At 40.4% G+C, this 15,151-nt stretch overlaps 1 protein-coding gene across 4 annotated transcripts in view; it reads left to right on the forward strand.

Annotated features, from left to right (window-relative positions):
* copz2 (COPI coat complex subunit zeta 2) overlaps positions 1-15,151 on the forward strand; it is a 21,941-nt gene that overhangs the window by 363 nt on the left and 6,427 nt on the right. For all 4 annotated transcript variants that reach the window (XR_004659658.1, XR_004659657.1, XM_034894489.1 and 1 more), the window contains exons 2-5: positions 7,418-7,486; positions 9,761-9,845; positions 10,787-10,878; positions 12,707-12,762. Coding sequence is in view for 2 of the 4 variants with exons in the window: in XM_034894489.1 (XP_034750380.1) it covers positions 7,418-7,486; positions 9,761-9,845; positions 10,787-10,878; positions 12,707-12,762 (302 nt within the window). In the remaining 2 variants the exon portion in view is untranslated. The remainder of the gene's footprint in view (positions 1-7,417; positions 7,487-9,760; positions 9,846-10,786; positions 10,879-12,706; positions 12,763-15,151) is intronic.

Genomic DNA, 15,151 nt, shown 5'->3' on the forward strand with positions numbered 1-15,151 from the left:
GGTGCTGACTGTTCAGAACCACTAACGGGTTTAATTTGCTCTGTAATCCATGAATGCAAATGGGATCCTGATATGGGATTGTGCACGAGCACGCGCAGGCCTGACCTGTTCACAGTGTCTCACGTGCAGCCAGCGCTATGAACGCCACAGTTGGTTCCTGCTCTGCTGTGTGTAAAAAAATAAATAAAAAATAGTAGGTACAGTTTGTGTGTGTGGTCGTCACAGTGCGACAACTTATTAGCGTGTTAACTTAACTCCGTTGTAATAGAGTGGGTGAGCCGCAGCTGTTACCCACTTATCCACGCAATGGCCAGTGCTGAGCGCAACAGGATCCAACTATAAGCCAAAGCTGGAGTTCCTGCAGGATCAACAGTCCTCTGGTCTGTATCACTCATGAGGAACAGCAGTGCATGCATAGAGTTAAAGCGTGTGTGCGTGTGTGTGTGCGTTTAAATGTCTGCCTGTGTTGAGCATATGTGCACAGATCGGTTGACGTGTAGAGCAGAGTAGGTGCCACGTCCACCGTTCTCTCTCTCTCTCTCTCTTTCTCTCTCTCTCTCTCTCTCTCTCTCTCTCTCTCTCTCTCTCTTTCTCTCTCGTCTCTATCTTTTCTCCCATTTACTCCGATTATCTCTGCCAATGTCTCTCTCTCATTCTTTCTGCTTCACCCTTCACTCTCAGTGCTGGTAAAGTAACTAAGTAGCCTACATTTACTCAAGTAGCTATATAGTACTTTCATTTAATGCCACTTCTACTTCGCTACTGTGGGAAAGATTGTACTCTTAGGTATTTACTTGCTTGACTTATAGGGGTGGGGGTGGGGGTGGGGGTGGGGGGGGTTGTAAATCCATACAGCATAGTATCGCGATATTTTCAGTAGCAATATTGTATCGATACACAGGCGCCAAGTATCGATCTTTCTTTCTTATTATTTATTATGTTTGTCTGCTTGAAATCCCATTCTGCAGCAATAAAATATCTTTTTAGATAAAACAGATTTTGATAATTTTCCTTTTGGGTAAGTCATTTGAAATTGGGAAAAATTAGAATTTGGAAAAAAGGTTATAAATTGCAATATATTGCAGAATATCGTATCGTGGCATTATTATCGTGATAATATGATATGGTATCGGGAGGGTTCTGGTGATTCCCACCCCTATTGACTTATGTATGATTTCCATTTAATATGTCTTTGACTGTGCAGTACTTTACTTGAGTACATCCACTTCTATTGTACTTCACTGCATTTTAAAGGGAAGGTCTAGTTTTTACTCTGCTTACATTTACGAGAAAAAGCAGTGAAGACATGGCCAAAACTGCGTAGCGCCCCTTTAATGAAACCAATATCTTAGAACCGATATGCATATACAGTGAAAATGAAAAGCTTTATGTCAAAATTAAGATTTTAGAATGTTACACATTCTGTGTTTACATGCTTTAAGCAATTTTTTTTTTCTAATGAGAAACTTTCAACATAATACCCAATAAAAGAGAGTCAGACAGTTTTGTTTGGGGGGGGCATTAAGTCAGACTCAGAGCTGTAGCCGAGCCAAAGTAGAACACTTTTCAATTCATTAACTTTATTGATTATCAGGCAAATAAAGCACAGATACAGATAATCTGCAAACTGCCCAAAAAAATGGCTCAATAATCCGTCTATCTTTATTTATTATGTGATACTATGAAAATAAAAAATTACTTTTACTTACTTACTTTTGATACTTCGAGCACATTTTTCTACCAGTCAACAAGTAGGCTACTTTTTGGGATGCAGGACTTTTACTTGTCACAGAGTATTTCCACACATACAGTATGTTATTGATACTTTTGCTAAAGTACATGATATGCTCTTTCTCACTTTCTTGCTTGTATTACACTTGTGGGAAGTTTTTTGGTGTTTGGTATTTTTCTCAGATTCTTGCTTATGACCACTTTAGAAGTAAAAGTAATTCATTCAAAATGGCACTTAAAGGAGTACTTCCGCAATATAGGGTTGGGATCAGATCAAACTAGAGGTCAAAACACACCAAGTTTGTAATGTCGGCTTCCTGTTATTAATGTTTGGTTTTTAAATCCAAGCCAAGATAACCCCGATGACATCACTAGGGGTTATTTCTGCAGACTTCTACTATTTCTGCACAATAACACAAATGTGTTATTTACATGTTTCAAGCAGATCAGAGCTCAGTTTGTTGTTCCGTTGAAAAATATGCCGACCACAAATAGTGTAGTATTACCGAGTGGGTAAGCGTAGCTCTTATGGAGCCACTTTGATGCTAAGCCGTTAGCATCCCATTGACTTCCATTCATTTTACTGTAAAATACGGTTCGTTTTTCTAAACGTTTTATGGCGTGATTGCACTTTGTTTCTGCGTTTTGAAGAGGCATTTCAACTAGAGATGGTCCGATACCATTTCTTTTTACCCAATACCGATTCTGATACCTGAACTTGCGTATCGGCCGATACCGAGCACTGATCCGATACCTTCCATCATATCTAGTATTATATTTTAACAGCTGTATACTTCTATCCCTGTATGTATGGATGTGAGGTGTTGTTATCTTTGTCGGTCTGGCTCAGATTAAACTCTTTGTGAAACACAATCGGAAACAATGAACACCACAGTACGTTTTTTTATTATCTAGTTTTTCAGTCAGTTATAACAAAAAGAGAACAAAAATAAACTACTTTAACCTAGATTTTCATTAGGGCTTTATTAAATGGTAAATTCCAGTACTTCCTGATACCGATACCAGCATTAGCACATGGATTTAGTTTTGATCCAGATGTGAGGATGCTACAGTTTTCCATGTTTGGGAGTTACAATAATGCTGCATTCATGTGCTGCTGGCAACTACAGCAATGCCATCCTATAAGCAATTGTTCTCAGAATGGAATATTCATAGAGTCATAGAAATAATCACATATAGTCCTTACAGTATAGTATACATTAAATGTAAATGTGCTGTATTTATATAGCGCTTTTCCAGTCTTAACAACTGCTCAAAGCGCTTTTACATCTACAGGAAACACAGCCCCACCTTGGCCTGGGGCTGCCATACAACGTGCCACCTGCTAATCAGATAAACATTCAGACACATTCACACTCCGATGCGCAGCACCGGGGGCAACTCGGGGTTCAGTGTCTTGCCCAAGGACACTTCGACAATGACTGCAGGGACGGGGATCGAACCACTAACCTTCCGGTTGGCAGGCAACTGCTCTACCGCTGAGCCACAGCCTCCTATGGGAAAACATTTGTTTGTAGTGTGTTTGTCAAAACATATGACATTTTGTGAAATCCGCTTTCTTTCTTACAGAAAGTTCAAGAATAGAATAGAATAAATCTTTACTGTCCACCAAGGTGGAAATTTGTATTTGAATTCATTAAAATAGCAGCTCAGTTTGGTTGTCACTTGATTTGGTTAAGGATACTGATGGCATTTGGAGTAAAAAAAAACAATTTCATCATGCCACTCTAGTGTCAGTCTTGTAAATATACAGGCTCAGCAAGTAGCCGGTTAGCTTAGCTTAGCACAAAGACGCAAAAACGGGGAAACAAGGTAACAGAATCTATCTACCAACACCTCTGAAGCCCACTATTTAACATGTTGAGTCTTGTTTGGTTAATCTGTTCAAAAACCAAACTGTAAAAAAGACATTTAGCTGTTTTACTGCTAACTGCGTCTAGTCTTTGTGCCAAACGTAGCTAATCGGCTTTGCTATGCTGAAAGAAGAGTGGACATCGTCTTCTTAAAATAAGCAGATTTTCCAAAATGTCTTCACAGATATTTATTTTTCTCCATTGGCTCTGAAAGAATAATGCGTCTTCCTGTTATGTGCCTTAAATCATCGAAAAATAGAATAACTGTAAACTGGTCCTGTTTAGCAAGCCGAAGCAAAGCATGTTAGCCTGAAAGCATCATGTAATATGCTTTTATGGAAACAGGTCTCAGCTACTGTCACTTATTCAGTATCACAGTATCAGCTAAATTCCTTGAATGTCCCATTTGTGTCGTGTCCATAATGTGGTTAAAAAAAAATCAAAGAAGGAAATCAAAATGGCAGCTTAGGAAACGGCCAATTGGGAGCTTTGATGTTTGTCTCCAGACATCTAAATTGGTCTTCTGGTTTTATCCATGACCTACTTATAAATATACACTCCATATATACAGCTCACTTTTTTACATTTTAGGCATGTAGCTTGTCATGTTGATCCAGAGTGACTTACAGCTGAGTGACTTACAGCTTGGAACTTGAAACTTTGACTACTTATAAAGTTCAGTATAAATGTTGACTGAATGCAAACATGTTGCAACCCACTAACAAGTAAGATTTAGACCGATTAACTGCTTATTGTAACTGAGTATGCTTTTATAAAAACCATTTAGGTTGCTTTCACCCCTGCCTCGTTAAGTTTGGTTAAATCTATCTTGGGTTTGTTTGTGTGATCCGACCTCAAACAGCACATATAGTGCGTTCAATTTGTCTTGGAATTTGGGAGCCAAAACTGGGAATGATGTCACACCAGAGTTGAATGCGTTGGATTTTCTTGGATTTTTGTCTCCATTAGCCCTAGCCATTGATAGCAATACCAGTTTATCACAATGCATTACTCTGTTTTTGTGCATACAAACATGTCAACAGATAGAAGTTGTACAGCACGTGAGCATGTGAGCGACTGATTTAGTGAGACACAATAAAACAGAAGTGCTTATAACTGTAAGTTATTACAGCTTTCACAACTGCACAGAACAGCCATGTTGGACTTTTAGTGCGGGGTAGTCTGTGGTAGGCCGAATTCCAAACTCGGAAATCCGAGGTCAGGGTGCTTGTTTTTGGCTTTGACCTCGGAAAATACAAGTACAAATGGAAAGCACGGTAACTACATATACTCCGCATATCTGAGGCATTATCTCCTGTAGTCAGGTGTGCATAGCAATCTTTGATGCGGCAGAGCAGCAAACTGTAGGGGGACTGCCCATTTCTCCGACGCTCCGTCGTTACATCTCTTTAAAAAAAAAAAAAAACCTCTGCTCCAGAATCCCATTGTTCCGACCATATAGGCATTTTATATAGGTTAGATAGCCGATTGGTCACGAGATAGGTCTTGCACAATCGGGGTTAACTAACAGGGAATCTGGAACACTAAACTTTTGTTTGTCTTGAGATTGAAAAACTTGACATTGTCTGGATTAGGTTAGATAAACATTTAAATGTGTTAATAAGCTCGAGGAAAGTCATTTCCCTTGTTATTGTTGTTTCCGATTTTAAATCATGGGAGATGATCCACAAAAGCCTAGCTATAAGGTTGAGACAATGGGATGTTGGAGCAGAGTTTTTTTTTATTTTGAAACAAAGGGACGTCGGACTAGTGTAGTGTACTTGCTGTAGGACCAAAGGGAATTTTTTGGGTTATTGAGAGGTCAGAACAATGGACAGTTGGAGAAATTACGTGGTTTCTCTCACAGAAGAAGACTTCAGGTCAAACGCTCAGTGGTCAAACCAGGTGCCACTAAAGTTGGAGACACACGGCGGCAGAGCAAAGCAAAGGCTCATTGACCAGAGCAGACATAGTAACGTCTCTCGCAAAACAATGTCTAAATGAAATAAGCTGGTTTGACCATTGCGATTCAATCAGAAATATGCACTCGTCCACACAGGACCTTCTTCCTGTATTTTTTTTCTTGCTCATGCCCCAGACACATCCAAGCAAAAAGCCGGTTGAACGTTCTTGCGTGGTTTGTAAGGATGCATTTTGGTACGCTTGGAAGTCTACAAACTCAATTTATTCTGACCAAAGCAAAATAGCTAGGTGTGAAAAGTGAAGAACACAACAGGTTATATGGAAGATGGTCGACCTGGAACTTGATTGAAATGCTATTAAATAACGTTGAATGTTATAGTAGGGAAGGTTATATATGCAGGCCCCACTTTCTGAGGACATTCGGTGTCCATTGTAATGCAGGAAGGCCTTCACACACAACCTTCATGGTATAATGGATCTAGGTCTGCATATCACTGTATACAGTGGGAAATGTAACCCTATAGGCTCTGGGGGTTGAGTATATACTTAGATTATGAAGCTGCAAAGATGAATTGATTGGTTTGGACATTGGTCCGTTGGTTTTGACAATCAGTTGTCAACAATTAAATTAATCGGCAACTATTTTAATAAACAATTAATGTGTTTGAGGGTTGTTTTTTTGAAACGTCTCTAATTCCAGCTGAACATTTTCTAGTTTCTTCTCTCCTCTATGACAGTTAACTGAATATCTTTGAGTTATGGACAAAACAAGACATTGGAGGACGTCACCCCTTGGCTTTGGGAAACACTAATCCACATTTAATACACCAAACAGCTAAGCCATTAATCAAGAAAATAATGGACAAATTAGTCAACAATCAAAACAATTGGTAGTTGCCACCCTAGAAAAAGGATTGGTGTGTCAGTGTCTTCTGCTGCATCAGCAATGCTCCTGCCTTGCCTAAAAAAAGTGATATATGTATTTTGTATCGAGACAATAATGAAGAGAACTAAGTCATTTTCACATTTCATCAACAGTGGAGTGGTTCAAATTCTGACCATTGAATAATCCCTGGAGACATATTGGAATGTTTAGCCACCAAGTGTTGAATCCACGGCCTTGGTCTGTTAGTTCATCACTTTGGTCGTTCCCAAATAAATCATATTGACTTGGTGATTTTTTGATTTTTATCTAGCTCCATCATTAGATCAAGATTTGCTCTAATATGCCAAACTATTAACATTCCCATCCACTTCAGCTGTTGTTTATGTTTAGCGCTAATTAGCAAATAACAATTATTTCTTCATCCTAAAAAGTCATTTCAGCCAATGTCAGACCAATATATTTCCTGAAACACAAGGTGGTTGACCCAAATGCACCTTTGTTCTCATTGTCCTCTTCATCCTGCTGTAACCATGGTAACAGTGGATGTTTTAAGTTTCTGGTCCAAGTTCTGTGATACACTCTGACTGTGAATCTATGCTAGTCAGTGCATAACAGAACTTTGTCCCGGGTCTGACCACTCTTCGATGGATGGATGGATGGATTGATGGATGGATGGATGGATGAATGGATGTCTTTAATCCGCACCTGGAAGACAAAGTCCAAAACAAAGTCGGATGACCAAACAAAACGAAAGCACAAATGTCTACAGATTAAATGTAGAAACTGGTTGGACTGGGCGTCTAATGTGTGTACAGGGTGTTGCTGGAAAGGCAGACTTTATCTGGATAATAAATGTTTATACAACACACTGGTCGGGTGTAGGATGAATGGCTTTGACTGTAGCTCTGGCATTATCAAATAGACCTCTCCTTGTCCAAGTTGATTTCCTGATGTGACTCAGCAAAGCTAAAATATTTAAGATGTTCTCTGTTTACCATTGCAGGAACCTTCCCTCTATACAGTGAAAGCTGTTTTCATTCTTGACAACGATGGCAACAGACTTCTGTCAAAGGTAATGTTAAAGGACCATATCGGTGTCTCAGCCCATTCATTGCACATTAGCCCGGACTTGCGTCTAGTGGACTAGTGCAATATCCAAATCGCAGAGGGACGCAATATTTGTTGAAGGCAAAATATGTGTCTATCTTTGGCGCTGAGATGTCCCGGCCTACAAATCTTATCCTACAGACTACAGAAAACAGCTTGCAATAATCACACTTTTTTAAAGATTTAATATTAGTCAACGAAAATGAGAATAATGATGACAAACATGATCATTCCCTTCAATATCGTGACTCATATTGGTCAAAATAATCAGATATTAGATATTTTCCTCATATCGTGCAGCCCTAGTTAGGTAATCCATTTATTTCTTCTGTCAAAGCTCATTTGTTTGTAGTCCTCAAAGTGTCTATCATGTGGATTCCCTCTCCAGTCTTCAATGTTTGTTTCAAATTCGAAAAGACCTATGAAAGGGGTTTGCATGAATCCTCTTAAAGGAATTGTTCAATCTTCTGTGAAATATGCTCATTTGCTTTCTTGCCAAAGAGTTAGATGAGAAGATCGATGCCACCCTCATGTCCCGCTGAGTTGTAAGAGAGTAAATATCCCTAAGATTAATTTACCAGCAGTAAGCCTGCTGCATTGTTTCCTGTGATTCCCTCCTGCGTGTGAAGGCAATTTGAATCCAGCGTGAGAATGGCGGACTCCACCACAAAGCTGAATCAATGAATGAAACACATTGAAAGGCTGTAAAGTTCAACCGGGGCCGCCCACTTTTCCAACAGCTCTCGTTCCGGAGGTGACTTTCCCCATTCAGTTGCTTTAACGACGATCCAGATTTAACCATCGACGATCCAGTTTTAACCCTCGTGTTGTCCTCAGTTCAAATTGACCCGATTTCCTATAGCAATGTTCTTTTTAACTAACAAGTTGTAATTTCCCAAAATACCTTGATTGATTCCACGCAACGCTCTTTGGCAAGTTCAAATCTCTACTTTCATTCATTTCGGGGTGTCTTATTCAATTTTATAGCATTTGAAAAACAAATTGAAGTGATTTTGAAATAGTATTGAGTAAAAGTTGACATATTCCTGTCTGTGAATATCCATCAACATACTTTCCTTTAATTTTAGTCTAAAGAATTCCTAATTTCTGCGTTTCTAACTCAAACATTAGGTATAATTTCCTATAAATTAGGTTTATTGACCAATTCCACAACTAAAGTGTTACGTGGCGTTAAAAAACGTCAAAATATGAAGAAAAAAAATGAAAAAACGGACAAAAGCGTTAACAGAAGAGTTGATTTTCAATTTCAACGGTTAAGTCTGGAACCCAGCCAACCTAGTTTGCGGGTGTGGTAAACAACAAACGGCAAGCTCCACCAATCAGACTGTTACGCCCTGGGATTGTGGGTAGTGTAGTATTTCTCCATGATGTTTGGCCCGTTGGCCAAATCTGGACCATTGCAGATTTTGATTTGGCCCACATATCAATTTATGTTTACAATGAATACATTTGCCGCCGCTTTATTATTTTTTTATGACAATTTTTTCTTTTTTACGCTTATTTTTTGGCCAATTCCGCCTTTATTCACCAGGACAGCTCAGACATGAAAGGCGAAAGAGAATGGAAAGACATTCAGGACATCACCACAGGTCAGATTCCAACCCTGGACGTCTGCGTTAGTAATAACCAACAACAATAAACCTCCTCATATGGGCGGGTGCTCCACTAGCTGAGCCACCCGGGCGCCCACTGTGGAACTTTTTTAGGGTTTAATGTCGACAAAACTGTAAGTTAGAAGACTTTACAACACATACAATAATAGAGTCAAAGATATTTGACTTAACTGGAAATAAAAGCATGTCAATAAACTCTACAGAGGGTCCCTTGATGTGATTCTCATTTAGCAGTGTGGCCCTTAGTGAAATTGAGTGAGACTACTGGTTTAGACGTTATGACTAAATTTAATTGAATTAATTAAAATCCTGAGGGGGGAAAAAGAAAATGAATAGGATTTCCACTTCCGGAACCACACTGTTGAGGTCTATTCCTAAAGAAGTGCTGACCCTGCGTTTTGAGTATCAAAACCAGCATCTGGTCTGAAGATTTTACTCATTATGACTAAAACATCCAAACCCACAGAAATGGTCCCCCCCTGAAATTAGAGGATACTTATCCACACCTCCTTACAGCACCACTAGTTCTCATATGTCAGTATGATTAGTTCCAAAAGGAATGATACCCCTAAAGTTGATTTCCTCATACCGTATGTCTGTTTCAGTACTATGACCCAGAGCTTTACCCCTCCATGAAGGAACAGAAGAACTTTGAGATGAACGTTTTCAACAAGACACACAAAGCAGACAGTAAGTTCCTCTGTGCCATGTTTCTGTTGTTTTGTCTGCAGGATGTGGCCCTCCCTGTGTATTGTCCTGAACACTCACACACGTCTCCAATGTCACCTGTTACACATTCTACCGCCCACTAGCCCAACACTTGTCCATGATACCATAGACCATGCTAAACCCTTAAAAATGTAGAAAAAATGTCCCTATATGATTTTTTTCCTGTTAACTTTGAAACCAACAGGACTTTTATCTTGCTGTTCAGAGAAACATGATGGACACTTTTCTGCACTGCAGAAAAAAATTTCATTTTCAGGGTTAGTTGGACTGATACCCGAGTCTCTGCCCCCGGCCTCCTTATCACCCGCCCAGTATATTCCTCCTTTTATTCTGAACTCCTCCTTCATTCCTCTTCTTTCTTCTCTTTCTTCTCCCATGTCCTGCTATATCCCCTCTCCTTCCCTCCCACCTCATCCTCCTTATGCCCTGCTCTTCCCTTCCTTAAAGCATCCCTTTATTCCCTCTGTTTATCCCACCCTTCCTCGTCTCCATACCCTCTCTCCTTCCTAGTCCTACTCACTTTCTTTCACTTTTTTCCCTTATCACCTTCCTCCCTCTCATCATTTTATATCTTTTTCTTCTCTACTATCATATTATATATTTCCTTCCCATTCCTCTCTCCTTGTGTCATTCATACCTCTCCCTGATTTTTTCTTCTTGTCTCTTTTCTGCTCATTTGCTTTCCCATCTTTTTTCCCCTTCTCTTCCTCTAGCCTCCCTGAACACTGAATGAATGAAGCCCCACAATAAGTCTTTGTCATTTTCTATTGGCTGCCGTTCTATTAAAAGAACTTGTTGATTCGGTTTTGAAAAGGGAAATCAAATAAATAAAGTCGTTATGTGAATAAAAGAGAGTTATGCCTTTTTATCCTAAACCCGTCCTCTCCTTCTGCTCTCCGTAGATGAGATAGCTTTCCTGGAGGGGATGACCATCGTCTATAAGTGCAGTATAGATCTCTTCTTCTATGTGGTGGGAAGTGCTCAGGAGAACGAGGTAAGATGAATTAACCTCTCTCTGCCAAAATAGTATTTTGTTCATCTGCAATTTTTTTTTGGTAGGGGGGGGGGTGGAAATAATTATACTTGTTGGGGACTATTTTCCGCAGCGAATTAATACACATTTGGTGCAGCCAAACAGGGTGTGATGTGGGATTGAGTCAAAATAAAGTACTGTTTTTGGACAGTAGGAAAAAATGCATAATCACCATGATCCTTATATTGTGTCCCATTTTGGGAGCTGCTTTCTTCAAAATGATCACTAGCTCATCTCATTGCAGCTTTGTTTTCCCTGAATGTGAACAATATAATTTGACAGATTAAACACTCCTGAAAATTGACCGTATGCATGAAATCCATCCAACACTTTAAAAACTAAAGCCCTTTTAAGATTTACATTAAGCAGTACCTATATTGTCATTTTGTAAACTGATCTTATTTTAAGGTGCAAAAATTACATCCAGATCTACGTAGAAACCCCAGTAAAACAACTCATTATATTTAAATTTTTCAATTTTTTATTTCATTTACCCCAAATTATGGGTAAACCTATTAAATACGTAAATAATGAGTAAGAATCCCTCAGAATATCATCAACAAACACCTGAAAATGTCAGAACTCTAACGTAAATCACAGTACAGTTCCAGCCTACTAGAGAGCTGGAAGGTGGTGTTAGTCAGAGTATTTTCTTTCCCCTGTGAGAGTCTAAAGAAATGTTGTCACTACATGAGATTGGGGGGATTAAAAATGTGATTAATATTTTGAAAGAGATGCTAAATATAGCTAATCTGGAAAAGAGTTAGGGCTTCTTTAGATTTCATGCAAAAAACCTTATCAGCTTCACCTGTTAAAGGTCCCATATTATAAAATGTGAGGTTTCCGTGTCTGTTTTTTATTATAGAGCAGGTTGAGGTGCTATATATATATATATATACACACACACACACACACACACACACACACACACACACACACACACACACACACACACACACACACACACACACACACACTGTAAACGTATACAAATGCTCAATCCACAGAGAAATGCACACAGCCCAGACTCAGAAACTGCCTTTAAACCAGCTCTCAGGACTTCTGGACTTCTGTACAGTTGTAATGTCACAACTATACAATAGATAGGTAGAAGGTGTCGCTACAGTGCTGTGACAGTCATTCCCCTGCTGCACTGATGCAAAAGACCGGGAAACACTGACCAATCAGAGCCGACTGGGTTTTTTAGGAGCGGGACTTAACGAGACAGTTGCTAAAACTGAGCGTTTCAAACAAAGGGTGAATACAGGTATATTCAGTTAGACAGTATGAGAAAAATAATGTGTGTTTTGAACATTAAAGCATGTTCTTGTAAAACCCCAAAATACAAGTATAAACCTGGAAATCCGCATGATAGGGTGCCCTTTAACAAATTCTTAAAGGCCACTGTAAAGTCACTGTAAACTACTTCTTCAACAGCAAACTGCAGACAAACTGAAAATAGTGATGCATTTGGCAGCAAAAGAGACAGAGATTGACCTCCAGAAACTGGTGGAGACCAAAACGGAGCTAACATTTGTGTTAGCATGTTAGCCCGAACTTTTAAAAAGCAATGATATGTCAGTTTGTTCCGCTGCCCCCCAAATGGCCAAATAAATTACTGAATGCATACAGTTGTTAATGCTGGTAATGTTGCTCTGCATATGCTAAATGTGTGTAAAGACTATAGTCTATAGACTGTATATAGTGTGCCATTTTTAGCTTGTTCTTGATTTTTGCCTCTAAGGGACTATAAAACAACCAGACAAACTCTTTATTTTTCTCTATCTAGCTGATGCTGATGTCAGTACTGAACTGCCTGTTTGAGTCCCTCAGTCAGATCCTCAGGTAAGTTTTCTCACTGAATCATTAAAAAGTAAAAGACAATACCATTGATGGTATATTACGTCGGAAAAAATACAAAAGAAAAGGACAGCCCTAACACTGAAAATGATAACCTTGCTCTCCTGATGTCTGACAGCTTCAGTTATGTTATGAATGACTTTTCTCCACCATCATTATATTAAAGCATTTTAAAGCATGTGCTGTAGCCTCAGCATCATTACTGCAACTGGTAATCCACGCTAACACTGCCATCCTCCACCAGAGCCTGTCGGGGAGATAATGAGACTCCATGTTGAATTTAAAATACAGCAGTGTGTATTTTTTCACCTGAAAGTGAATCATGATTCCATTTGAAAAAAATGTTTTATGGCAGTTGAATGACAACAATGACAGTGTCCTCATTTTTCTCAAGATTAGTTTGCAAAGCCGTGTGTTTGTGTGTGTGTGTCACACCAGGATGCCTCATTGTTGACTGCAACATTATCAGCCAAACGGCGGCGGATGTGGTTGCTATGGGAACCAATGCAGTCGTAATGCAGAGTGTGAGCGACAGAGACATTGAGACATTATATTTGTCAGGGGTGAGACGAGGCTTGGACCCAAATGACGAGATGACGAGAGCAGACTAGAGTTCAAAGATTTAATGGAGCAACAAGGTACACCAGAAAGAGTCCTGAAGATCGCACAAGACCAGCGCAATACATAACATACCAGATCAGAGAATAACCGAACAGAACACAGAAAAATGATCCAACACGAGACAAAGCCACAGAGACTACACAGAGGCGGCAAATACTTTCTGGCGGCTGGCGGCAAAGGTGGAATCCCACTAGCAGTTGGCGACAACGGGAAAGTTGGAACACCTCTGGAGGCCGGCGCCGTGGTGGAGGGACAGCTGGGCCACGGTCTGGCGTCAAGGCAACAAGAACATGGGTTGGCCGAGCAGCCAAGAGAACACGCAAAAGAGGAGTCGGTCTGACCTCTGACAGGAGACTGGGGGCAGGAGTTGGCCGAGCCGCCAACAACACATGGGGAGCAAGAGTCGGCTGGACCACCAGCAAAACCAGGGGAGCAGGAGTCTCTTTGGCACCGAAGGGAAAAATCCCAGGGATGCCCAACAACAGCAAAGTCTCTGGGAGATCGGGCATCGGCAAAGTCTCAGGGACGCAGGATACTGGCAAAGACTTAGGAGCCCCGTAGTCAGCGTAGTCTCAGGCGCGCTGGTCAGCGTAGACTCTAGGAGAATGGTCAAAGTAGACTGGTCTGCTGCACAGCACCAAAGACTACGGTAGACTGACCGGCCCAGGAACAGGAAGGCTGGTTGGCTGCTTAAAGATCCGGAAGGCTGACAGGCTTTGAGAAAGGAAGACTCGCTCAGTAGCCTGCCAGCGCACCATGAGGTGCCTAGAAAAGGCATGATCTGCCGCATGAAGGCAGTGAAAAAACTCAATCAAAAGCTCTCCATCAGAGTCCAAGGGGGAAAGTTTCCATGAAAACTGCTGGGTCCATATGTGGTCGGGTCATTCTGTCAGGGGCGAGGCTTGGACCCAAATGCAGAGATGACAAGAGCAGAGTAGAATTCAAAGATCTAATAGGGCAAAAGGGTACAACCAAAAGGGTCCTGAAGATGCAGGCAAAATATTTCCAAATATACTGAAGATTGCACAAGACCAGAAACAAGAAACGACTACAACCAGAGATTCCGCTTGATGGCATCTGAAGTAAAAACCAGAACCAAAATTCTGAGTGAATATTTTGGTTTTTAAAACATTAGCCAACCTCTTTCAAGCTCATCAGGGAGAGCCTAACCTGTCAGCTGTGTGTTTGATGCCTCGAGAGAACAACTGAAGTGACTCAGAACTTGACGTAAAGCAGTGGCTCTTGCGTACGATGTGTATGACATTTTAAAAGGCTTTGTAGAACAAAAAAATCTAACTCCCAGCAGTGGGTATTTTCTTAGCCTCCCTATTTGAATGCAACAATCAAAATACTAGACAAAAACTTAGGGGTATTTTAAGGGGTATAGCCTTATAGAGTCACATTCATTCTGCACTGGCCTGTGAGTGCCCTCTATATGCAACTCTGGTGGAACTGCAACCAGATCAGAAACTGGAAGTAACAAGAGAGTGGAAATTCGTTGGAATGGAGAAACACGTCCTTTGGTTTATTGGCATTTTTTTTAAACCAGTCACAGTCATCTTGGGCCAGAGTTTAAAATGCCAACACAAAGAAAGCGGAAGACAGACTTTCAGTCTAAAAAGAGGGAAATCCAGCGGGATGTCCAACGGCACTTGAACAATACTGGAACTGAAACCTCTACACTCACCGGCCACTTTATTAGGTACACCTGTCCAACTGCTCGTTAACACTTAATTTCTAAGCAGCCAATCAC

Source organism: Etheostoma cragini, chromosome 15 (assembly GCF_013103735.1).
Source record: "Etheostoma cragini isolate CJK2018 chromosome 15, CSU_Ecrag_1.0, whole genome shotgun sequence".
NCBI lineage: Eukaryota > Metazoa > Chordata > Actinopteri > Perciformes > Percidae > Etheostoma > Etheostoma cragini.